The sequence below is a fragment of the Strongylocentrotus purpuratus genome, unplaced genomic scaffold (assembly GCF_000002235.5).
Source record: "Strongylocentrotus purpuratus isolate Spur 01 unplaced genomic scaffold, Spur_5.0 spur5_contig_829, whole genome shotgun sequence".
Lineage (NCBI taxonomy): Eukaryota > Metazoa > Echinodermata > Echinoidea > Camarodonta > Strongylocentrotidae > Strongylocentrotus > Strongylocentrotus purpuratus.
This window is the reverse complement of record NW_022145534.1, coordinates 9,051-36,735: the sequence shown is the minus strand read 5'-3', so window position 1 is coordinate 36,735 and position 27,685 is coordinate 9,051. Positions and strand designations below refer to the sequence as shown.

At 35.9% G+C, this 27,685-nt stretch overlaps 1 protein-coding gene and 2 non-coding genes across 3 annotated transcripts in view; all 3 read right to left on the bottom strand.

Moving 5' to 3' along the window:
- The window catches only part of LOC587576, a 39,340-nt gene extending 11,875 nt beyond the window's left edge, over positions 1–27,465 (bottom strand). Inside the window, exons 1-3 of the mRNA XM_030983648.1 lie at positions 27,443–27,465; positions 25,435–25,567; positions 4,468–4,632 (exon numbers count right to left, since the gene is read on the bottom strand). Coding sequence (XP_030839508.1) covers positions 4,468–4,632; positions 25,435–25,567; positions 27,443–27,465 — 321 coding nt within the window. The remainder of the gene's footprint in view (positions 1–4,467; positions 4,633–25,434; positions 25,568–27,442) is intronic.
- Mir29b (microRNA mir-29b) lies at positions 253–337 on the bottom strand. The gene has a single exon (NR_038813.1). It is a non-coding gene; the product is annotated as a microRNA mir-29b (primary transcript).
- On the bottom strand, positions 2,333–2,433 carry Mir29a (microRNA mir-29a). Its single transcript, NR_036395.1, has one exon. It is a non-coding gene; the product is annotated as a microRNA mir-29a (primary transcript).
- Positions 27,466–27,685: the final 220 nt, after the last annotated feature.

The window sequence follows — 27,685 nt, the reverse complement described above, 5'->3', positions numbered from 1 at the left end:
AACCTATGAAGGAAGTGTAAGATCATGTACATAAGTCATATGCAACGCACTTGACTTAATTGAAGAGCCATGCATGAATCAGAAAATAATGTGACTCAAATGACATCATGGTACGGTGAATTTCTGTAAGTACTTTTGAAGTTGACGAACAGCAAGGTAAATTATCTGCAACTGCAGAAACAGTAGGCTACAATTAAAGCAGCTAGATGTAGATCTCCTGGTGGAATTTTCATGAAGAAAGAAGATTGGGGTGTCTCACAAATACTGCTTTCTCATGGTGCTAGAAGAAGTAAAACAAGGACTCTATGCACCAATAGAAAACAGTAGATGTGATTACCACTCTTTGCTTGCCTGCATGGCCTCCAAACTGTCTCTCTCTGAGTCCTTTTGGATTTAGAACAATATTAAACTAAAGAATATACAACATTACGTCATCGATAATAACTTTTGATGAATAATACAAATGTGTATTCTGCATTTGTATGCTGAGAAAGTTATAAGTTCAGGTCAAACTTTGCTATTTTCTAAATTATATTTAGCTATATCTATAAGTAAAAAGTTAAAACCCAATTTCCTCTTCAAAAATAAAAAGATCTTTTAAAAGGAATTTGAGTATTGTAATAACAATTTACAATTTACAGCATGAATTTTTATTTCCATCCACAGAACCACCTAGAAATGATTTTTTTTTTAAAAGAGTCATTGACATCAACTCACTAAAAAAAACAACTACGTATCGTCCTTGTTTTCACGAAGTGACGGTAGTGAGAAAAATCGTAACGCAAAGTGAATGCAATTTTTTTTCACTACCGTCACTTTGTGAAAACAGTGACGATATATTTACATATATTTCAATTAACAATTACTTCATTATCCAGAAGATATCCCTTCACACATAAAACAAACCAGGTTTTAGCTGCAATAAAAACTGCATGAATATCTCAATCCATGAATGATTAATCTAAGAGAGTCAAAAGGTCTGCATATCTCTACCCAGCCATCTATCAACACTCCAAAATGCATCAAATGTACTAAATGACTGATATGGGGATGAGAGAAAGGGAGAGAGAGAGAGAGAGAGAGAGAGAGATGGGGAGGGGATTTGAAGGGGAGAGGAGGTATGGTAGCTGATGATAGAGCAAAAGCAAGAGAGAAAGAGAAAGTGAGAGAAAGGGAGAGAGAAAAGATGAGATAGGAAGAGAGTTGTGCCCCAGTCAGTAAGTGTTATTGTATTGACAGTACGCACACACACGCGCAGGAGCATGTAGACACTCGCCCGTTGTTGTCATGGTAACACAACCAAACATTTGATGTGTGCTGGGAGTTGGCTGCCTGACAGCTTTTTTTTCATTAATAAAAACGATATCATGGAACAAAAAATGGGATATATTCATTTCATACCGTATAGAGCCTACAAAATGGGAGCAAAAAAATATTCTGTAATAGTAATAATAATGTGAAATTGGTAACAAAATATAGGACATCTTTCCTAGTTTCCTTACAAGCCAGTCATTTCCAGCAATAAAAAAAAAACTACAGTTACATATAGATTACATATTTGTATCTCCCCTAAAAGCAAAAATGCAAGAAATGATGTATTACGTTTATTCAGGAAGGTCTCTTATATCACCCAAGTAGCTTTTCATAATTCAAACAAAATTTGATACAAAGTCCAAGACCATTCACACACCCAATGCTGGCAATCCCAGTTGCAAATACATTGTGAGCAAATTTGAGTTAACCAACAAATTGCTATTCACTTGGGTGTAGTTATAGTGAGATCACATGGATGTAAGAAAAGTGTTTGGCAGCTTCTTTTAGTTGTACACGGCATTCATATTTGCTCTGCTTTTTCAATATGTGCACATGTTGACAAGTCATATTCCCAAAGGTTTTCATATAATCCGTTGTGAGAAATGTCATCTTTAATTTATCTACGGGTATATTCCCGTGCCCATCATGAAACAAAATGGATATTCTACATCACATTAATACCATGTTACTTTTTTTGCTGAACCCTTTAATATATAACAAAGAAAAAGATATTTCCTCATGGTGGGTCTTAACTGTATTTTTCTAAGCTCTCTTGAACCTTCAAAGCTCCTATTAAGGCTTGTTCACATATTCCTCAGTTTACCGAAGCATATATGTGAACATACCTCTACGTGAACTTTATTTCCTACACACAGTATATTTATAAATACTGCAGGCCTACTTAAACTGCATGTATAGTTAGTACAATGATTTATAGTTGGTAGAGAAGGAAGGTATCATTGGATGATGACATTATCAGCTCTCGTCCAGGTGACAGAGGGATGTTAATCATCACACGATGAGGGTCTTCCCCTACAGCTCTGATTTCAACTGGTGCTTAGATCGACTCTACAACAGAACACTATCCACCAGTTGCAACCAGGCAGTAGAGGAAGATTGGTGTCCAGGCTGTTACAGGTTCTCCACTGACCAGCAACCGTTGAGGTCCGCTGTACAGTATATCATTGTACCACACTCGCTCTAGCAACAATCGCTCCACGGTCAATTTCAAACACAAACCAAATTCTTATAAAACTTTAACTCTGGACTACAATACCTAACTCTAAAACTTATACAAGAGTTAACCCATGGTTTAAAACCTTCATATGCATTGTATGCATCCAATATCTAATGAAGGGATTTAATATATGCTTGATGATCGATGACTGTTTCACCTGATTGCTAAGAAAGCATATATATGATTGTAAGTGAACAACCAGGGGACTGACGGCTGTAAGTCCTCTGCAAGGGACTTGGTAATGAGGATTATTGCCTTAAATACCTAATGCATGAGTGCATTGACTTGGTTTTGAACACAGGACCTCCCGGTTATTAGACCAATGCTCTACCACTAAGCCATCGGGCCTCCTCAACATATATTTATTCATTATTAGTCCAAACCATGGTTTAGATGTAGGTTTAAATCCATACCTCCTTTGTGAAGTTGGGCCTAACCCTGGCTAAGAACTGATAGCTAAGACCTGATAGCAAACCAAGCTCGGGGTAACTGTTGCTAGAGCAAATGTCAAATGTCTGATTACCATACTCCTAATATACTCCTAATATACTGACTCATTTGATCATTTGATTCACACATGGGTGTATACATTCTCTTGTTGTCCCCTGGGGGAAATGCTATTAGTAAATTGTAGTTGCTCAATGAAAATAGAGAATGCTAATAATTTTAATGAGCTACTGACTCAAAGGATATCATAGCCATTCATTGTCAATGGCAGTGGGCAGCTAATTAATGCCACTCTATTGCCTTTGCTAAGTATGTTAAAGGTATAGACCAGTTTTGGAAATGTCCCCCTCTCAAAAAATGAAATGGAAGCTCTTATTACCAATCATGTGAAAGAATATGTTTTGACTAATACGTGATGATATGATGATATAAATTTTGCCGGGAAACCATCTACTGATTGATATATTTGGTCAATTATCATATCGATCTGGCCTATCATATATAGATAGATATATATAGATATCACATATGCACTTCAACATTGAACATTTGGGCATATATTTCTGCTTTTTTGCAAAATTAGTTTGAAGTATTGCCATCTATAACCTCTGAAGGCAATATTTAAACAATATTGAATTGATATTTGCACCCAAAACCCTTGAACAGCAATTTTACCACTACCGGTCTATCGAGCGTATCTTTTTTGCATATGATCATTTATATCATACATATATTTTCTAACTAAAAACTGAATATTAGGGAGACACAAATATTATCACCTTCTTCTTTTTTTGGAGGGAGGGGGGATGGTAGGAGTACCATGATGGTATCTTTTTATCTTTGCTGAGAGTATCATCTTATGCAATTCAGTTGGTTCTAACATAAAATGACTGTTGTATTCTAAAACATTATCATGCATGCAAGCTCCTAAAATATGCTCTGCACCACATCCTCATAATTGACTGACAAATTACGAACATGACATTTAATATAAGCTAATGTATGATCATGGACACCTCTTAACACTAAGATGTAACCTTCAACTAGAGGCATACTTTTCTGCCTCGTTACTGTATGCATATACTACATAACAGTAGAGCTCTACGCACATGCACCAAGGAATCGTCTTCATTGGTGCCCGATAATGGGACATGCATGCTGCTCATCATGTCTAGATTGTTCATGCTATACAGAAGACAATATACCCTTGAATTTCAAGACTGCTTGTGTGCAGTGTGCATGGAAATGACATGGACGTGTATTTTTCGTACGATGTAATATATGGCAGATGTTTTCCTCATCTTCGTTCGATCAAACAAGGCTTATAGTATTCATGTATGGGTACATATCATTTCTTTGATTGGAGTAGTTATTTCAACATTGACGCATTGATAGATAACAGCTAGGAGGAGATGAGTAGCTATATAGCTAGGGGAGATTAAACATGAACATGAGAGTAATTCTCTTACCTCTTCAAGTTTTCTGTCAGTTTTAAGGCGCCTCTCTAGGAAGAGATCGTCGTAGGCTCGAATTAGCTCTCGTTGGAGTTCAACTTTCTGCTCCAAGTAGCTGTATTTGTCGTCTCGTTGTATGGCCTTAAACTCCTCCCACTTCCTATGGATGTCCTCTTGCCTCTGTAACATGAAAGAAAAAAATAAAGTACAGAAATGTTAAGATCTAGATCTAGATTTACTAGACAAATCAATTGAATTTGTTGTATTGTCGTCATGTCCATGGATGTATAACCAAACTGACACCATGTTGATTGCAATTAGTGTTGATTGTTGAATCTTTGCCATATATAGGTGCAAATTAAAAACAAATTGTATAACTACAATCAGTACTTCTTACAGATATTATCATTATTAATATATTATTTTTAAAAGTACAGTTTTGACAATCGATTCATGATTTCAAATTTTGGGGATTGGCTGTTGCACAAGGGCTGTTGCACAAAGGCTATTTCCACTTTTAGCTCTTCCCTTTATACTCACTAATGCTTTGTTTAAATGTGTATTTTCTTTTCCATATTTGTTCATTGTTTATATAAGTGTTACCATTGTGATTACTTAAGGTTTTCCCTTCTTCTAATGATGAGTGTGAAAAAGGATCTTTGAAAGAATGAAATACCTCATCCAATTTGGTATGAATCATACTTCAAGACTCTAACAGTGTACCGGTACATACAACTGTTATTTTTTTCTTTCTCAAAATATGTATGAATACTGAATACGGGGAACAAACGCAAGCTAATGAATACAACATGGACGAAAATGAGCAAAACTCATACATGCATGAAGGCAGGTGGTCATTTGGCACAACTCCAATAACATTTGACTTTAGGTTTCACAATGCACGAAATAAAAATGGGCTCTCCTCTTATCATAGGCTCGTTCCTACATGGGATATATATAACTTTATTTTTCTCTCGTTTTAATATAATAGCCATGATATTATGATAAGGGGGTCAAAAATTCATCCAAACATGTCTTACTGAAATAAAAGCAATGTGAAGCTAAAGGAGACATACGTGACTTTTCACTGCAATATTACAAATTTGAAGTGGGATATTTTTTGCTTCTATACACAGAGATTATTACAAGTGCACATTATAACCAAGTCTTATTGAAATACACTGTAATGCAATAGTATTGACTTAGAGACATAATTAGTTTAGTCATTATTTACTGAGCAGAGTCATGAAAGATAAACAAATTGACACTGGGTACCATGTATCAGCCAGTCAGCCCATAGTATAAAGTAAAATATGCAATTGACACAAATTCACTCAATGTCATTTTTCATAAACTCACAAACTCACATCAATCACAATAATCTGTGATTCGAGGTGCATGCATGGTTTATTTGAAGCACGCAATTTGGATTTCATAGAAGTTCTATTGCAGAGAAAGGATCAATTCTTCTATAGGAATAATTTAGACTTTGACATAAAGGGATACTTCTCAACCACACTTGGCATATGCTGTCAATACTTTGTCAGTTGTCATGCTGTGTTACTAAAAATGTCAAAATCAGGATTAAAGAGAAAATGTCTTGGGGTATTTCAGGAATTACATGACAATCCTGTCTTTATACATGGCAATGTACTAGGGGGGGGGGGGAATGGAATACTCAATCAATGCTTTTCTTTGGTCTTCATTTTGTCTTTCATGCATAATTTACAATGGGATTACGAATCCATCACATTTGTTATATTCAAGACAATTTAATTCCATCAAATGACAAGTACTAATATCATAATACCTTCTTGTCTATTACATCTCGATCTTAAATTCTGATGAGAAATAATCACAATTGATTACAAAATGCTTTTACAACTTGCAGTGGTGAAATAAACTAATTCAATGCGACTACAGAGAGCCTAGACTTTTTGGAATTCATGGTGAATATATTTTCTAGATTGAGTTCAATCTGAAGGATTATACATGTGCATTATTTAATTCCCATTCTTATTCTCCTCGGTGAATCTTGAAGGATTGAATCCAAACATAATCTTCTATTCATAGAGCTTCTCTTCGGGTTCAAGGGCAGCTAGCTTCCCCTTGCAAATATGAGCATTACCTCATACTTCAATGCTCTCAAGACTTGATTGTGAAACTTGGCCATGCAAGCACAAAATTATGCCCTATCCACTGTTTCAAATGCCATTTAGCCGTTGGCATAGTACTGCATTTCCATGTGTATACTGTAATATACTTCACAACTGATGTAAATAGGCATTGCATATCAGTTGAAGTGAATTACATGCAGTTAGTTATCTAATATCCAGGAGAAAGGGTATTTTAATGTAGAATTGGAATGTTCATGTGTTACATTATGTAATGCTTTCCATGTCATGATACAAAAGAAGATAATTGAAGAGATAGAAATGAATTTGATACAAAGCAAATTACTTTGATTTCTGAAGGCCCAGTCTCGCATCTTGATAACAATAATCAACATTATAACTATCAACAAAGGTACTAATCTTGAGTACAACAAAATAATGAAAGAAGAGAAAGCTCTTCTCAATCCACAATTACCTAGGCCTACACAATGATAGGTCAGTATTATAAATTTTTCCAAATATAAATTCTTGTAAGCTATCTACATGTTATCATCATCTATCTATCTTATAGAAAAGTATTCGTAGCCATTACATTTCTTTTTGTCATGAAGTCTTGTTATTCTTTTTCTTGCTTTTTCACCCAAAATATCGTCGCTGTTTTCACGAAGTGACGGTAGTGAAAAAAAATTGCATTCACTTTGCGTTACGATTTTCCTCACTACCGTCACTTTGTGAAAACAAGGACGATATATACATTCAATAACTTAGAATTTGTACAAGCACCATTAGCTTCAATCCAATTTTTAAAAAAATGAACTTCATGGTTTTATATAAAATCTGTAGGACTGTGGACAAATATGTTAGGAAAGCTTTTACCCCCAAAGGCCCAAATACATTATCTGAATCTGCAAATATCATCACTGTTTATCTGCAATCTCCATTTCTGCCCACTCTTGATAAATCACAAGCACCGTTATTCCGTCCCTCAGGGATCTTTCAATCCAGTATATGATATAATGGCCACTTAAGACCGTCTTCTGAATTGAATTAAGGAAGTAACACCAAGCAGACAGGGATACCAAAGTATTTAGGATACATGGCTATATCAATATCAAATTAATCACTCAACAATACTGTAACTTCAGTTCAATAATGCTTCCTTCTATAAAAAAAAAAGAAGATTCAAACTGTTTTTGTAATATTGATTTATTGATTACAAATAGGAACCTGGTACAAAGAGCAGTTATATGAAAGACACACATGTGTATTTCTGTGATTGTTAGAGACATATTTGAACCAATATTATTCCGTAATGGTATGCATTGGCAATTATTCTACCTTTAATTCCTAACAAATTGTATTAATCCTTAAAATATATCATCAGGTTGAAGAGATATTCCTAATTTGAACTTAAAACAAAAGTGTGTGAAATTATTTATCGAAAGTTGGCTGTCTGGCTCCCTGTCTCTTTTCCTCTGAACTATCTCTTCACAATCATACATGTAATCAGACATACATACATAATAAATAATATGTCCTATTTTGTTTGTCATTCTTTCTGTTCATTTAGTCTCACATCATCCCAAGATTTTTACTTCTAATACACTACGTCTATCTTCCTCGCATTTTCGTATGATTATCCTCTACTAGTGCAAAAATATGAACATATGAATAGGAATACAGCACAGAGAAAGAGTGAACAAAAATAGAGCCTCGACCATGCACAGCTGTCCTTATTCAAGCTTGCCCTCGGAGTGTATTGATGCTAGTACAAAAGGTTTCCACACCTTTCCTTAGCAGCAAGGTTTGACTCCGGGTGCACAAAGTGTGAAATTTCTCATGAGAAAATCTGATGCATGAATATAACCTCGTTCCTTTCTTTCTGTTTATCTTGCTCTTTCTCCCTATTCGTATTTTCTTTTATTTCAATATTTTAACTCTAACCTTTATTTTGCAACACACATGTTTACTGGAAGTTGGCAACTGTTTTCGCCATGATAACGATCCAGCCACATTGATTTTACTCACAGACTCAGATCATATGCCCTGGAGTGTACATTGAATGTGCTAATAGTAGAAAATATTCTACTCCAAAACCCTATTTGCAAGAATAATGAGAATATATTCCTTGTTTTCATTGGAATCATGCATATTTGTTTTTTGATAGAAATGCTGATTTATAGATGACACCAAACATATGTCTCTTTCATTTTTCAACATTGCTTAATAGTTGATAATTGAACAGCTTTTATAATTTATATATGACAAACTGTTTCATGCCCTTTGGCAAACATTCTCCCCAGAGAGCTAATTTCAACTATTGATAAATGACACAATCCAAATATTTTTGTAAACAGGCTAAACAACTATGAAACGGAAGGCTATTTGTTCAAGTATGTTCACGTTGACCAAAAGATATAACATAAAATATTTTCAGAAGACTTAAAGCATATCTGTAGATGCAATAAGCAATATGTTTGGTTGGTATATTTAGAAAGCATGTGTATGCTTGTAAGTAAGCAAACAGGGGACTGACAGCTTTAAGTCCTCTCTGAGGGACTTGGTAATGAGAATCAATGCCTAACCCATGGGCACTAGTGCATCAAATTGGTTTTGAACCTAGGACCTCCCGAGTTTGAGACCATTGCTCTACCACTGAGCCATTGCAATTGTATCAAATACTTTATCTTAGAAGTAACTGCTTTCTAATGCATGGTAAAACGTACTTGTATAATACGCTCATGTTTGTGCACGTAAATGTAGGCCTACTGAAGGGAAATCTCAATAGTATGCAGGCTTCATTCATTCATGCAGGTATAGCCTGCCAGCCCTGAAGGGAGGTCTCTCTCTCTCTCTCTCTCTCTATCTATCTCCCTCTCTCTCTCTCTCTCTCTCTCTCTCTCTCTCTCTCTCTCTCTCTCTCTCTCTATATCTCTCTCTTACTCTCCATCTCTCTCTTTGATCCAATCAACACAAAGCAATACACTTTGGTTAATCCTGTACTCTGGATTGAGATGGCTGTTGACCAAAGTCGATTCTGATACAAGCTTGTGGCACTGCAAAGGCTCAGTAGACAGGTCCCACTACTTTTTCTTGTCTAAAAAAGGACCCACTTTACATACATTGTTATATAACTTTCTTTTTAAAATCAGTTTCACATTCATTTTTGTCTTGCTCACAGTTAAAGAAAAAGAAAAATCTTTCATAGCGTTGTGCCCTTGTAGTTTAATACGATGCTACAGTCATGTAACTGAATGACATGACACATCATTCTACATAGATTTCAAGGTTTTTGCCCATAAGTAGGAAAGGTATATTTTCAATTATGTAAACTTAAAATTGCTATTAAGTGATTAAGTCCTGGGCATTCAGGGACACTCAAGGCAATCCACTTTATTCCAGTTTTAGATGGGTGATCAATTGCGAGGTTACAGCATTAAAGGGATCCGGTAACTTTGTCTCAGATTCTGAAACAAAATTCTGGATTTAGCTCATGATGCAATGATAATTATAAACCTTTAGGTCAGTCAGGAACCCCATGACTTTTACAAGCCGATCGCCTGTCTGATTATCAAGATATTTATGATTGGAATTATAAATTTTGAAAACCAATCGCCTGACGGTTTTCATAACAATACAGTCTACTGGGGAAAACGAGTATGGTAAAACCGGTCACTCAATGATTTTTACTTTTTTGAGGCACTTCTTGATCATTTTGAAGCGCAATTTTTTTAGGGCTTCAATATTACACCATATCACAGACACTGATAACACGTAGGGCCGTGTATATCAGATTTAACATTGTTAAACGATCCCTTTAAAGAAATCCCTTCCTACCAGTAGACAGGCACCCATTTTCTAATCCTAGATGAAGAGTGGCAAATGTGGATAATTTCTTTCTAAATGACATAGGTCCTGAGGCTGGGCTAAATCCTACATAACTTGTATATGTAGTGCAGATTTTCAAACTACTTGACTAAGAAAAGCCTGCTTCACATAATGTTGTTTCCTGTCTTTCAATCATCAGCTTTATGATGCAGTATTTGGTTTCTTCAAATACATGTATATCTGCTCGTACTAACTAGCTTTTTAAGGTATAGACACCTCCTATCCATCACTATATACCCCTCCCTCTAACCAATGCCAATTGAGAGGGCCGGCCGGCCGGGTGCCCTAGTTCTAAGGGATTCCCTGTTCTCTCATCGCCCCACTCACTGGATGAGAACCCTGAGGCCTGAAGGGGGTCGTGGGATGGATGAATGTGGGATATCGCTGCACAAACACAGCTCCGGTTTCCTATATGTGTGTGTCTGAAATGTCAGACAGATCGCAGCAAAGTGGTCGTCAGAGGTTTTGTGTGGCCCCGCACATGAATAGCGAGCAGTGCGTATATACACCCAGAACCTGTACATCCGTCCAACGTTATGAAATCTAGGGACCTGTCTCCAACAAAATCTCTTTATTCATTTATGTATTTCATACAGCAGTTAACAAGACAGTCTCTGTGCTGTTGTCCAAAATGGATAATCAATTTCTCCCCAAGAAACAAAGTTTTGAAATGCCAAGGTACTAGTAGGTACTTTAATATTTTTCAAAACTACAGGTCGGGTATATAAAAGACAATTACCTTGTTCTTCTCATGTTGGTCTAGAGTATACAGGAAAGAGGGCTACACAAAAGTTACATCTTCTTGCTCTTTAAAACCCCAAAAGCTACATGTATTACTCTTGATAAAACTAAACCATTACTGTCTGATAATGGTGTCCTGAAGTCGAGTAGTATATTAGAGCTATCCTCAAGCAACTTTACGAAATAAATCAAGTATAAATCATACTACAATTGAAAAGTAATATCATATGAGAGAGTGAGAGAGTAAAACAGACGGAGTATTGAGTATTTTCACTCCTTCAGAAGAAAATTAAAATTCCTCCATCCCTAATATGATTGTTACATTGGGTAATAAACTGGCCGACTTTTCAGAAACACGTTTATTTTTGGGATGGCATCTCTAATCATCTTCACACCCAGGAGGTCTCATAGCAGTCAATCTTCTCACCATCTTCTAGTCTCACTTCATTTGTTGTTAGAGCCAATAATTGTCACATGCTACTTGCCTCTTCATCATGGGTTATAACTGCTGCCATAATGGTACCCCGGGGGCATGCAATTGTAATGGGACAAGGGTTGCGTCAAAATTGATTTACATTAGGCGGCATGATGAACGTACGCAAGCACGTGGGCAACCGGCGGTTAGAGGGGAAAGATGACGGATGATGTGTTCAATCTTAAGGGCTTCTGGTAAGGACGTAGTGATTTGCTCAGTGTCGCTTTCTGCTAGATACAGATATCATTTGACATCAAATCTGACAACTAGTTTGGGGTTCTTCTCTGTTACACTCCACTAAAGATATCATTGATAAAATTGTTATTAAAGATACTGTCAAATGTTAATAAACCTAACAGCAGATCCTTTGCAAGCACTCTTACAGGAAAGAAATGTATAAATAATGACAGTGAAGAGTTTAAATGTTTGTCTAGAGTATGGAAGGAAAATCTTAATCCCATCAGTATCAAGACACCTAGGAGCATCCTATTTTTATTTAACTGTTTATTAAACTCTAGTCCCTATAGAATTTTCTCTTGCTCTGCAACTCAGCAATTATGCTTGTAAATGTGCCATTTTATAATTCCACTGTGTACAATTTAACTAAAAACTTGATCCTGTAAATTTCTGCTCAGTTAACATCTACTGATGATTACAGGACTAAGCTGCTATCTTATTGACCAGGAGAGGGGAAGGAGGGGTGGTGGAAAGGGGGAGTGGGCTTACCATATTTAGTACAAGGGCTTTAGAAAATATTTACTCCCCTGAGCCACCTCTTTGATAAAAACTATCTTTTTGGTAAAATGCATTATAAAATATTGATAATTTTAATATCAAATGGTCTAGTAAGCCTCTCTTGAATAAAAAAAAAAAGGCATTGTTAACCTCAGGGCAATATCTGGCTTAAAAATAGTTCTCCAAAATTTTGCTCAGTTCCATTTGAATTCATCTTTTTTTTAAATTGGGGTCTGTGCATCTTAGCATACTGAATGGGAGCAATGCACAATTGGACATCACTGTTTTCACTGATAGGACACAAAATTGAGAGTCCATACCAAGTTTTGTCTTCATGTTTTTTTTCCACTACGAGAACCATCACCTCCACATTGCAATGCATGTAAAAGCAGTCCAAAAGAGTAAAAGTGAGAACAGAAATGCTATGTCATAGGTAATGTATGAATATAAAAACTGCACACAATGAATGAATGCATGACTAAACAATTTGCAAATGAATAGTTAATGCAAATTCAAGGCTTGTGATAGCCCCATTGCTGTCACAGGATAAAATGAATTTGTCATCTAATGCACAATCATAGTGTCACACATAATTTGTGGAATTACAATCCATTATTTGTGTTGTGACCACAGGCTTTATTTTCTATTGTGCATTCAAGTTTACTTTTTCAAATACAAATAGTTGCCATTATGCAAATATATACCTCCATACTGTGAGTGGGTCGTTTGGCTTGTTTATTCAGCTTTGTGTAACACAAATACACTCAAAAATTCTAAACTCATCCATAACTATTAGTCAATGTCTGTGTTATATTATAAACAGTTTGCTTTAATGTATCTTTCCAAAAAGAAATATATTTCATACTTCATGCTTGTTTAATATTTGCAAAGTGATAACTGATGTTTGGTAGTCATACAAGTCTCGTTCATGATTTATATTCCACATATTCTCTGAATTACTGTAAATTTTACTTGCATGTTATAACCACTACCTTAAAAATGAACTAAATCACTGAAATATGTTTTCAGTAAACAGCCTGCCTCGATGAATTAACCTTGACCAAATTTCTATACCATTTTGCAGGGTAATACACTTGGAACTAAACATGCAGCAAAAGAGTAATCTTTTAGGATATATCAATTCTAATTTCATCAGCTAAAAAAAAAGCAAACAGGATTGATTTCATGGAGGAGATAACTTCTGTCTATATATGCATACATACAGCGTGAATCTAAGAGTACAATAATATGTACATGCATGCAGGAAGACAGTCATGCACAGTCACACTCTCATCTCTGTCTGTCTGTCTCTCTCTCTCTCAATCTATCTCTCTCCCCCTCTCTTTAAATCTCTCTGACAGTTTACCTCTTTCTCTGTCTCATGGTATATGTTTTTCTCCCCTCCCCCCCCCCCCCCCCCCTCTCTCTCAATCTCTCTGACAGTGTACCTCTTTCTCTGTACGTATCATGGTATACGTCAATCTCCACCCCCCCCTCTCTCTCTCTCTCTCTCTCTCTCTCTCTCTCTTTCTCCCTCTGGCTTGTTTGCCTATGGACTAGGAGCTTGGGCACCGCATACATGATCCCTTATTACATTTCTTCTCCAGTCCTGGCATCACTCGAGCTCAATCCAATTGGACTGATACTTTAATCAATCCTAGCATGAGAGAAACGAAGGAACAGGGCTCCATTTTGGGAATCATCCTTTACCATCCCCGGCATGCATGCTTCATAGCCCAGATAATGAGAGGAATGAGGTAGATTCCTCACTTAAAGGTGGAAATCAACCTGGTAGCTAGTGCATCTGCTGCTTAGTAAAGCATACTCTGGATTTGCATTATCTTCTGAAGCAATATCTAAGATGCATAGCATCAATACATCATTGCTTATGCTGTTTACTTTGTACTAATATTACCAGTTCAACACAATTTGAAGATGGAAGGAATCAAAATCTTAGACAGATAGTTAGATATTTCCATCTTTACCACTGTTTTTAACATACACATTGTACCTATCATATAAATATGAAAATCAATGTATTGATGGTGTAGAACAGTAGCAATATACATGTAATTGAAATGTATCTCAGTACTTTTTGCAATTATTATTACTTATACACAGACTCATCACTTCTGTGACCATTATGGTCGACATAATGCTAAAAATAACTCATATTACTACAAGGCATGAAGGAAAGTATGCATTTTCACAAGCAAACAGCCCATGCATCCTTCTCATGAAAGTGCAATAAACATACGATTAGTGACTGACAACACAGTCATCTCATTATAATGTATGAATTGACTTGGTATGAAGCTCATCACCCACACAATAGGTTACTTTCTGTTGTTGGTAGATACAATGATCTACTGCAGGCAAACCATAAAACCTATTTTTCATTCCTGTTAACGTTCCCTAACATAACATGCCAATCCGAAATTAATTGTCAAATGAAATGAGAGGGGTTCCATATGACAGGGATTATCCATGGTGAACATAAAACGCAACAATTGCTTGGCATACCCATACATACACGGGACAAACGATTAGCAGCACTATGCATGAATAGCATCAATCATACAAAACTCTCTCTCTTGATCTATTCCTTTCTCTTCAAGCTTGCACAAACCTCAAATCAACACAAGTACCCTACCTGAATCCATCACAAATTAAGTGCCTGTATCCCATGGTTGGATCCACCTTTCCATCATTGCAGAGGAGAAAGATCAGGCCCCTAACGAGGAGCCCCTTGACAGAAGATCAAACCGTTTCCTATTCTGTCCTTCGCCCACAACACGAGTCGCACACACCGGGCTATTGTGCCCTCTAATTGATGGGAAAGCAATGGTGTATTATAGAGTGCCTCGCAGACAGAAAAATAGAGGGAAACTGGAGCTATTATTGACTGAGTAATATGTAGCTGTCATTAGCATAACAGTAGCAGGCTATTGTGTGGTACCACAATCTATGGAAGAGCGTAGAGCGGTGGGGGTGAAAGTGGATGACTGGTTGCTGGGGTGAGAGAGAGACACAGAGAGAAAAGAGAGAGACAGAGAGAGACAGACAGAGAGTGGTGGGTATAGGGCTGTACTGTGTATGTTTGTATGGGAAGCCGGTGGTTTCTCCTAGGGTATCCCAGGACCTCTGTGTACTAGCACATGTAGGAGGTATTGGTCATCAGTAAAGATAAACTGGGATGTTTAATATATCAGATCTTAGTAAGATAGAGAAACAGTCTTAGTAAGATAGAGAAACAGTCTTAGTAAGATAGAGAAACAGTCTTAGTAAGATACAGAAACAAACAGTCATGGAATATTTCTGTAATATTTGATGGGAAGAGTGGACAAATTTGATCAAGTGGGAAATATGAATTGCTCATGACTAAGCATATTAATGAATATTTCAATAATGATATGTACTATATTCATCATGTAGTGGACCCAGTAGCATTACACTTGTATGCACCATCAAATAGTTTTTGGTTCAAAATTGTATATTTGGTACATAAGGTAACTGAACTGTAAAAGTTGTTAGAAACAGGAAGATATGGCTGAGATATGACCAAACTTTCACGATGAAACCACATTAAAATTCAAACTTCTACTGCTTGAAGAGCAATTTCCCATTTTCTACCTTGACTCGCTTAATTCTCTTGACTGACAGACCATATTGGATGCCCCATGACCTCAGACAACCACCGGTGCTAGGCCCTGCATGTCTAGGATAGGCCCTACAAACTTTCAATTAAATCATAAATGAATCAAATGGTCAAAAGCAAAGCTAGAAAAATTAAGTGGCATAGACATCCATGTACACTATAGATTTACATGATATCAACGTTTCAATTGAACCATGATATTTGAATGGATGCAGATAGGCAGAAATTCACAAACGAGAGTAATTAACAGCCTACTGTCTATACCCATTAGATCTATTTTGGGAAATTGGAGCAATAGATTGTCATAAAAGAAAAAGAATGCTGTACATGATGTTTCTACGGCAACATGCAAACTATCGTGGACTTCTACATAATTTTTCTCTCATCTTCTCTTCTCTTCTCTCTTTTTTCTCTCTCTGTCTCTGTCTGTCTCTCACTCTCTCTGCATATGTGTCTCCCACTTCCCTGTCTCCATACTGCTTCGTTCATACTATATTTAGATGTCCCCGTGACAAGATTACCGGTATACTGAGTGGTCCTTAAACTGGGGAGATAAAGCATTATCAAATAAGAGATGCTCAACACTCTAGCAAACTCTTTCCTTTCAGCCACCCTGTACCACTAACAAAAAGAACTTGTAGGTATGCTGCCAAATCAACAAAGGCTATTGTCATCAGCTTCTCCACATTACAACCACTAAATCAATCCAAAGAGGAAGGCTGTATTCTCCTTCTGAATGTTTGCCAGTTACATGCAAATGATCTTAGCTGATAGCACCCTCCCATCTCTTCCCAATCTCACTGCGCAGGTAAATTGACACACTTAGCTCAGCTCTCCATTGAACCGCTGAAAGCGTAGCTGGAGGGAAGGTGTCTATTTTCAAAGTTTCTCTTTTGTTGATCAACAAAAAGCTGATTACCTGAAGATTGCATCCCACACTCTTCTTTAACGCTAGACTTAAAGTACACTCATCACTTTGCCAGTATTTGGAAGCCCTACGAAAAACACTGCACACTATACAATATCAAATGCAACCTTCATTGAAAGCCCCGCATATAACCTTTGTAAATATAGTTAAAATTTACTGTTACTTTGTATACTTTGATTTTTATATTGCGAAATAATTGATTTGAATTGAATTGAAATACATGCATAAAGTAAGATAACAGAAATATGGATCTTACCTACTAGTGCTGATAAACAGGGCTGAAGCCGGCATCATTATAAGGGAAGTAGTGAGCAATGCTCATCCGACTAATGCCACCTGCCTGTAGCTATTAGCTTGGCATATAGTGCTTTACAGACAACACGCAAGGATTCTACACCTAGATGCTCTCATCTTGTTAATGCCGTGTGACTGACTGGGAGAGAGAGAGAGATGAGAACGAGGGAGGGAGCGTGCTCTGTGCTAGGCCGGACGGCAAACACCACCAGGCACGCCTACGGTAACCAGCACTTCCCTGCAACATCCTCACTATATCCATCCTAAAATACACTCTCTCCTCCTCATCGCCCTTCATCATCCGCTCCTGTAGCTATCACTCTAATGAGACAGACACACAGACACACCACTCATATACACCAGTCACTGGCCAATCATTATTATGAAATATACTATTCATTGTTGGCCCTCAATGGAGAGAGAGAGAGAAGAAAAAAATGGGAAAAATTCAATATCTAATAAGACTGCGCACATGTTGCTCCTCTGAGTATAATGCACAGACAATAGCTCTGCTCGGGCAGAAAATTGACATTGAATACGGCCAGTTGGAACCTAGTGTGACGTGGGATGCCTCTGGCTCGATCAGGGAAAGATGACGCCCCTAAAAACGCTTCCACCGACACCCTGGTATTGTGCCCACCACGACAACATGTGGTCTTAACATATTTTGCTTTGTAAATTAAACTGGCATAGAGGTACAATTAGAGGGAAAATCTAGTGTAAATGTTAGTAAAAGCGGGTGTGAAGCCTGAATACTGTTACAAATAGGAGACGCACCAAATGTGAATTTTAACTATAGAATTCTATTTTCCAGTTTATCTGTTCACAATCGGATTCATGAAAAATTAAAATAATCAAGGCTCTCTTTTATCAACATTAATCAGGAAAAAGATAAGGGTTGGAACCCATTACATTAGTGAAGTTCAAACGGTACCATCATAGTTATAAACTTTAAGTTTCCGAAACCTCAAATTTATATAATAAACAACGATCCACTAACTACCACAAAGGTTCATGCAGGACGGAAACAATGAGTATTAAAAGTTAACTAAAAGCTAGGGATAGCATTCATTCTAACTACAAGCTGGCGCAACCTCACAGTCCTTAATTGCGTCCTCATGGCACATTACTTCAAGTGAGGACCCCCCCCCCCCCTTTAAGATATGTTGTGGTTTGTAACGTCAAGTTAACTTAATGTTACGTAACCACGAGTGTGCCCGCACGGTCCCTATAAACTAAAAGATAATTTTGAAGTTTATAACCACAACCTTACTTCAAGTTAATGTACCTTCATGTGAACCTTCCTACAATGAATGATATTGATAGCATGTCTAACAGGACACATACAAAATTCCTGTATTAACATGTGTATTTTCAAAAGGTAATGCTCATAATCTTACTTGGTTGTATTCATATCTTTCACAAAATGGTTTAGTGAAAGTAACAAGTTGAAGTTAGGATGTCTGTAACATAGCCTTTTGTATAAAATGGCTGAAACACTATCAAAATAGTGCTACAAGCAAGCCACATCTATGCACCTGAGTGCACCTGAGTACACCTGGATCAAAAGTACCCTATTTTGTGATCCAATATGAATAATGAACAAATGGATTGACAATCGATATTGATGGATCGGTGATGGTTGAATGGTAGGGTGTTAGCTGCATCTATAAATTTTTAATTTTTATATTATGCCTGAACTTTCAACAAGGTCATGGATATTCAGAACTAAAAACAATATTCTATTTAGAGACTGTTTCTTGTGGACAATTAACCATAAATACATATATAGATTTAATATATTTTTATGGTGAAATTTGAAACAGAATTTATAGTTCAGAGTACTAGAAAAAAAGGAGGAAATATAATATCCTTGGTGAAATAAGCATTCACTCCATTTACATTCCTATCTCATCAAAACTTGTTTCACCTACACTCTTTGTACTATTCTCCACATTCAAAACAAGATAATGTCACTGCCGAGTAATATATCTGTGATGCAATCTACATCATGGATAATGAATTTACAAAGGTATGATATGCAACAATCAAATTGATTTCCTTTCTAGATTCGGTCTGCCATTGTCAGTACTAGGGGAGTCATGCATACACTACAATGGCATTTCATCAACAGACTTTATGACCATATATTCTTTACATTTTAATTACTACAGTATCTAAAGAAGTTGATATTTCTCTATTTACGGTTATATATTCTTGGCCCAGAAACAGAAGGATGAAAATAGAAGTATGAATGAAAGAAACCAAAAAGATTGTGTGTTCATGAATAGCAAGCAATTAACTACAGAGGTATACATAATAGCACCCCTGCAGGTAAGAACAGAATGGTTCATTCAACATGGCTCAGAATAATTAAAAGAGGACACGATAACATGAGGAATCAAAAGAAATAGAGATATTCTTCTCTCTCTCTCTCACTCAAAACAAATTGACTCTTGTTTAGCTACTTAATATTGCATGCTCTCATGAACAAGAAGCTGCAATAACACATAATGCGGCCTTGACTTTCTACTCTTCCCCCGTCGCCGCTCACTATTGGAAATCGTCAGTGCAGTTTACGGAAGGATGTACATAATGAAAATAGGGCTTGGATGCAGATCAATTAAGAAATGGTTACCTTGGCATCGGGAGAATGTAAACTTAACTAGAGTGGTCAATTCAGGCATGAGTGTGTTGGGAGGGAGGGAGAGCCAGGGTCTATTCTCTTATCCTTCGATCTCCCTCCATTCAGGCAGTACCCAAATTCAATTGGGTATAACTAAACCCGTTGATGAGTAAATTAAGTATCAAATAGATGCTGAATGGGGCTGACTGCTAAAGTAAATCATTTCATTAAGGTATACCTCTACATACAGGCAGTTTGCCTCCTTGATATACTGCTCTCTAGGATGTAACATAAGTATCCCATTTAAGCAGGTTAAGAGAGCTGGATGAGGAATGTCTCATTTACAGTTTTATAAATAGTTTCACATCACCACTAGAAAGTGTGTTGAAAATCGGAGTTGACGTTACAACAGCGCATCAACATATGAACAGTTTCATCCCCTCTAAACTGATTTTTATTTTTATTTTCTCCTATTGCACATCTGTGAGTAAAACAATAAAATTGTTAATTAATGTTCTATAATGCTAAAAAAAAAGGTTACAGTAGAGTATCAAAAAAGTCATTATCTATCTTCAACAACTTTCTTGCCAGTTGAATGCACATAACCACCCTGCACCACCATATTTATAATATTGTACTTTTAGTTTAAATTGTTAATTGGTAACATGAAATGAAGGTTGTTGCATGAGGGAATTTGGTTTGGAGCAATAACAAACTAATTGGAACAGTGTGGGAGAGCTTAATTTGTTGCAAATTTAATACCATTCAAGGTTTGCTTCATTAAGATGATTGAAAGGTGTGATTGGCTGTGACCCATTTTGGAAGGAAGGAAGAAGAAGAAGAAAAACAAAACAAAACAATCGACAACTGGGGTACCTACATGTATGAAAAGTATGCAGAGGTTCAAAACATTTCCTATCTCTTTCTTCTGAAAATCTGAAATTAAATCATGCAAATTTAAAGTACAGCATCACGTTGATTTAAAACGTATTGAAGAAGAGAGAGAGAGAGAAAGAAGAATAAAGAATAAATAGAGAAATAAAGGATCTTTTTAACAAAAGCTGAAGTATTTGTAGATACATATATGTTCTGCATCCATCTATGTCCATTTTTTTTCTCTCAAACAGTTGAAAAACATTAGTTTCCTAGCTATCAGTAAATCTTGGTTCAAAAGTAGCAATATCTTAGTAGCCAATGGCTACTAAAATTGGAAAAGGACTGCTTAAATTTTTAAGTACACTAGTTAAGTTTGAAATTCAATGAATTTCAAAGGATAAGTAAGAATGACTAGTACCTAATTCTTGCAGTGCACGTGTGTATATCACCTGCAAGCTCTTGATGCTTAAAGGCAGAGCTGTTTTTTTTTTGTTTTTTTTGTGAAAAATCGTATTTTAAGAGGTGATATCGTATTATCGTATTCCACTCTTATTATCGTACTAAATACAATTAAATCGTACTGGTTGGCACCTCTGTAAAGGTTAAGCGCTACCCCTAAATTCAAACATAATCAAAGCTTTTATCACAATCAAATAAAAAAGACTTCTGTTACCTTTCTTCAACTGCATTTTAATGTTGGTGAATTTAAAATGCATTCAATATCACAGAAGGTCTGTCTAATAATGTGCAAGAACATGCTTACATTTCTTGACCAGGAAAACCCATGAGGTGTATACTGGCAGATCAATACCTCAACCACTATCACAGTCACAGTCATCATCAAACATACTCAACTTTAAAACAGATTATAGTATCAATAATCACCTTCAGTCAAGCCATAATTCCATGTAGTTATATCCTCATCATAATACAGAATAATATTCTTCAACAAGGTATTATCAATGCCCAAGAAGGCATTGATGTCCCAAGGAGACTACCGCATGGCGACAAATTCTCTACTAACCGACCAACGTAAAGAAATAGATAGACAAGGGCTTAATAAAGGAGTACAAAGTAGCTCATTGAACAATGGTTGTCAGTTAGGTTCAGACACAAGGATTAAATTCAAAAGTATTAAGCCTCTAACGGCAGCACAGTCTGAAGATGAGAATGAGGTTTTTAGATTTGAGTGATTATCCCTCTCTACAAGATTATCATAATAAAAATAATTGAGGAGATGATTTGTAAGATATGAGTTATTTAATCATTATTTACAAAATAAAATATAAAATGAACATATTTTCAAAGAAAACATGTGCATTCATTGCAATAATTATTTCATTAATGATGCATAGTTTTGATGCAAAATGTTAGAAATAAGTGTAATTCATACAAAGCTTCCTTTAACCTGTAATTAACAACTTAAAGGCCACTTTTCAAGATAAGATATATTGATCATGGAAGAGACTGAAAGAATGAGAAAAGAGGAGACTATCAAGGAAAAGAAAAAAGGAATGAATGAAGTCATGCTTGGATGTATTTCTTTACCTTGGAATACCATGTCATCATTATTTTGGCAACCGCATTCCATGAACAATTGTTGCATGGAAATGGATCACGGTCTCCATTATCTGGCTGGCCTTGCCTTATGTACCCACTTTATTCAATCAATTTCTTCTACTTTATAGTATAAACAATATACGCATGTACCACTGTATTCACCAGCATTCCAAATTTACAAAATCAATTGTTTCATTTTTTGGCAATTTGTTTTCAGAACTTCTAGTGATAATCTGAAAACAAAGTTTTAGACATGTATTTTTTATAATCAGGTATTCTCTTCCAACATGCAAACATGTAAAACACATAGCAGAAGGTATGAATGCACTTTTGCATTCCATCTATTAAAAGCTTGATTTATGTTTTAAGCAGCCAACACTACTTCAAGATGATAGACTTCTAGTATAGAAACAGCTTTCTACACAAATACAAGAAACTATAAGAAAAGCTTCCTTGAAAAATATGAGAAGTATAGAACACAGATTACACTAACATGATCCTGTCACTTCCCTGCATGGACCATTTGGACCCCACATTTTGTAAATCATTATTACGATTATATTTTCTATACAGATTCAAGCAATTTTCATGACCATTTGTTAATTTCCTATTTAGTTAAATATGATGATGAACTCTTTTATTTTGTTGTTTTATCAAATTCATTAAACTTTCATTCCCATACAACTCCCACTTCTTCAGTTCTCTTGGTTATTTACATATAACTGACAGTATTTGAAGCAGGAACAATCCTCAAGCTTTCCATAAACAGAACATGACATTTGCCACTTTCACTGAGATCATGCACGCTTTGTGCAATATCCTCCCATAAAGGACTGTAAACTCAATCCTTCTTGGCAGCAGGAAAACAGTTAGTTTTCAAGAACGTGAGCTCATAACACTCCCATAAGCTGATTATTAACGGAACATGGCAGTTTCTTGAATCAATTGAGGCAATCAATGATCACAGGTCAAAATGAAACAGAATCCTTTTGACTTCTTTTGACTGTACTATCCTTGAGCAGAGAAAATTAATTTCAAGTTTGATTATAATACAGACAAAAAGGCTCCAGATAGTCTCTAGATTAAGACCGGTCACCCAATTTCATCAGTATTTCTGTTTATTCCATCATCGTTCTCTCATCAAATATTTTCTCATCTAACATTACACATTCCCTCATAAATTTTCTTCTTCAGTATTGCAAATTGATATTTCTTAGCAACATTTTGAATGTTTACACCTCAAACGATTGGTAGAAAGAAGAAAGTAGAAGTAGAAAATGAGAATGACCAATACTCTTTTAGATACAAATGAAAAATATAAAGGAAAGAAGAAAGTAGAAGTAGAAAATGAGGATGACGAATGCTCTTTTAGACATAAATGCAAAGATGTAAACCAAAACACTTTCAAAGATAGATAGCAGCTCAAGAAAGAGGGATAAAAATAGAGAGAGAGACAGAGACAGAGAGCAGACAGATTATAAAAAGGAACAGCGACAGAAAGTAAGGAAGTGGAAGGATCGAGACAGAGAATGGTAGAGAGACAGGAGAGGAAATATCTTCCTTGATAAATGGATGGACATCATTATTGTCAATTCATGTTTAGCCTTAGAAGAGTTTTAAGCTAAAACAACCTTGCGATGAAAGAGGATTGTGAGCTCAAATTAATCTCACTTCTGTGCTATTTGACACAGTAGTATACTGAAGAAGCCTTGGTGTGCATCTCCAACCTCAATAGTAGTTTGGGTATACACTGTAAAGAAGGGGTTCTCAAATAGAGCCCATCTGTCATTTGGAGAAAAGAAAAGTACTTCCACTTTACGTGACAGCAATGGTATATTCTAGGCCTGACAACCAAAAAAGACTTTTGAAAGAAGGAAGACACCTTAAAAATGCGTTAAAAAAATATAAAGCTTATGAAAATCCTTCTTCCCAAATACTACTGGTAATGTAAAGAGATTTAAAAAAAAAAATTAAAAACCTGAAAATTTTGCACACAATATGCACAGAAGGAGAAGGAAAAAAAAGAAGAATACATATATTTTCATTAAAGTCTGAGCTAGATCTCCTTTCAAAAGAATCATTTGTATACTCTATACCTGTACTTTTTGAAGTAAATTGTAAAGTGCTTTGTGACTGCGAGGAAAATGTGCTACACTGTATACCTAACACTCTGTGGGTTGGATTAAAACAGAAACGACTAAAATTTCGCAATTGGGTGTTTACCACTAGAGGATTTCTCAGAGCCTGATCTCTCATCCTGAGCTAAATGGTTGGCTTACATACGCACACTTAACATTTTGCACTTTACAGGATTTACATTCAAGTAGCTAGCTTAGGATACCATGCATAAGATGCGTATACTATTTCATTGTGCATTCGTGTAGATCATTGAATCCTTTCCTTCAAGCATTTCTACATGTAAAAGATATGAAATTGTTGCAGTATGGAGAATCTAATTACTCTCATTCTTGATGAACTCTTGATCTTGCTTGTATACCAATGTATGGGTATTATATATATACTGTAAAGCTTTATGAAACAAAAGAACACAATAGCAAGAACTTCATTGGTACATGCACAAACAAGATAGTGACTTGTTACAATGTTAAGCAATATTGTGTCTCAAGACATTAACCTACATATGCCATCCTCAATCCAGGTGTAGAATATGGGTACTTGATAAAAAGAAATTCATTGAAGGTTGAGTGCACTGAAATCTGTAGCCAGGTTAATTCTGGAGAACTTGGATTACCTTGAGTAGTGGTTCTATTAATATTAAGATATCTATGTTGAAGCTAATATATGGTGCTGTCAAGCAATCACAAGCTACGTACTCTTAGATTAGCAGGTGTGCGCTTGTAAAAATGACGCCTGGCTGGAATGCTCCCAAGGGAGTGGAGAATGCGCATACATTGTGTGCGGGTAAGCCTTGAATCCGATAACCGGGTAATAGTATATCTGTAAGGCGCTTTGATAGGGCCCTCCTGAAAAAGGGCCATATAAGAAATAGTTATTATTATTATTATTACATTATGTAAAGTAAAGTTGAGTGCTGTTAGTGGTGAAAGATACGTCACTGAATCATACCTGTTGCGATTCCTTTTTCGATGCGGTACTTGCGACACCCTCTCTTGTCTTGGTTGACCGTGCCCTGGGAGTAGAACCTTCCTTGTGGTTGATATGTCCAGAATCACCCTCTGGTCCAGGGGCTTGACCAGACCTAGAGTGTGGATGAAAATATGCAAATAGTGTATAATTAGAAAACAAATACATACAAACAGCATGCAAGAAAACAAACTTCCACTAACAACACATAAGAATTATAATTATGAGACCCACACATCATAATTTTGATAAGAAACATAATCATTAATAGAAGTATACATCATAATATCCTGATAAAATCATTTGTAAATCCAATTGTACAAAGCAAGCTATAAATAGAATTTAACAGATATCTTTGAGTAAACTTTATATGTAAATGCAAATTTGTATGAAGAACAGTTGTTGGCTGAAGATTTTTTCAATGTAAATTTTCCCCCTTTCTTTTTACTCATAAATATAAATAATTGCATGGTTTATGGTATATCATAGAAACAAATAACAAATGAACTATATATCATGGCAGGTGTCATTAATGAAGGTGAATAATTCAGTATCTCTGCATCTCATCTCACAAAAAGGAACAATGAATGAATTAACAGTAAAATATGAGTACAACTACAAACTAGAATCTAGACTAGAGAAATCGCAGAGTATAGGAGCTAATCAGTTCTTTAACTTCCATTTCCAATCATGTCTCTTTCCCTGCCTCCATCCGTATTTATTTCTTTCTTATTACACTACCTCCTAGCTCTGCTGTGCTGCTTTTATAAAACACCATACAAGACATCATTTGTTCTTGTCATTCATAAGTAATAGGAGGTCTGATGACAGCTCAATGAATAACTGCTTTCAATTCACTTCATCACTCTGCGTCACAGCACACGGTAGTATTGTCTGGTCTCCATTATAAATCATTTTCAAGATCGTGCTCGATTCATATTGGTTTGTGTTTGGTGGTTTACCATTCAATTGTCCTTTCAAGTTAAAAGTACGAGTGGCCAAATCATGAGAAATCGGGTAAATTACTTTATGGATTTGGGTCGGCCACAATTGGGCTATATCACATTCTGTGGTCAACATTCATTATTCTATAGTTCCCATGGTGATAGTAATCAAAGCGTGGTTTTCAGAAGTGACATTTTATTTTTCATTTTGTATGAAATCCCAAAAGTATTACAGTCACGGAGATAAAAAAAGCACCTATCAAGAGAGAAGATATCATTTGCTACATGAAAGGCTACATGCATGTACAACATGTGCAGTATGATACACTACATGTAGTTGATGAATTGAAAATGTACCCCTACCTTAAAAAGAGTGACCTTTTTCCAAGGTACTGTGAGATAAAATCAGCCATTAACGTTGCTAGAATTTAGGTTAAAAGGCAATAAAGAATTCACTTTTAAAAAGTTAGTGTCTCTAAATTTTAGTTACTGAAACCATACTCCTGCTATTCAAATGATGACACATATCGCAACCTTTGTTTCAATTAAAAAACAATTCATTCTTGACAACTGATCAATTCGTCACTTGAAAAACTACTAGTGAACTTTTTTTTTTATTTATTTTTTTTTTTAAAGCAGTAATATCTTACTCAGAATCCCAAATTTCCACACATTTGATTTATCAGTGAGATAGAATTACCATGAGGGGAAAAGATTGAAACAGGAAACCAAATTTTCCTCTCCTGTGGCCTGGTTTTTTCTTCTTTTTTGCCCCCAAGAGGCTGGAGGGGCAAAGACTCTATTGCATCTTTAATGAATAATCCTAAAGACTGGAAATGAATTTTCATCAAGCCATTTTGTGAAGAGTGTTCAAGTAAAGTATATTGATCTGGTGGGCTCTAGAGGGTATGAATAATATCCCTAGGTGGTTTGCAAGTGTCAAATGATAATTCCTCTGTACACTCCCGGGAATTGCCTTCAACATATTATGGGAAGGTAAGGGGGATTCAGCCAAAATCAGCTGACTTCTTCCTCAATAATTGTACGTCCCACCACCAGTGTTGCCCATTTTAAAGTATAATCAATGGGTCAATCTGCACATTTCTAATTGTTTTTCTTCATACTTCAGTCAATTTTGAAAGCCACAGAGGGTGTAATGATCTAGACTACAAAATAAATTCACATATTCAACAAAAAATAAAGCAGGACAAATTGAGAATTAATCCTAATCATCTATTAGTATCAGTAAAATTTACTGTATTATTATTATTTCAGTAATTCAGTAATTA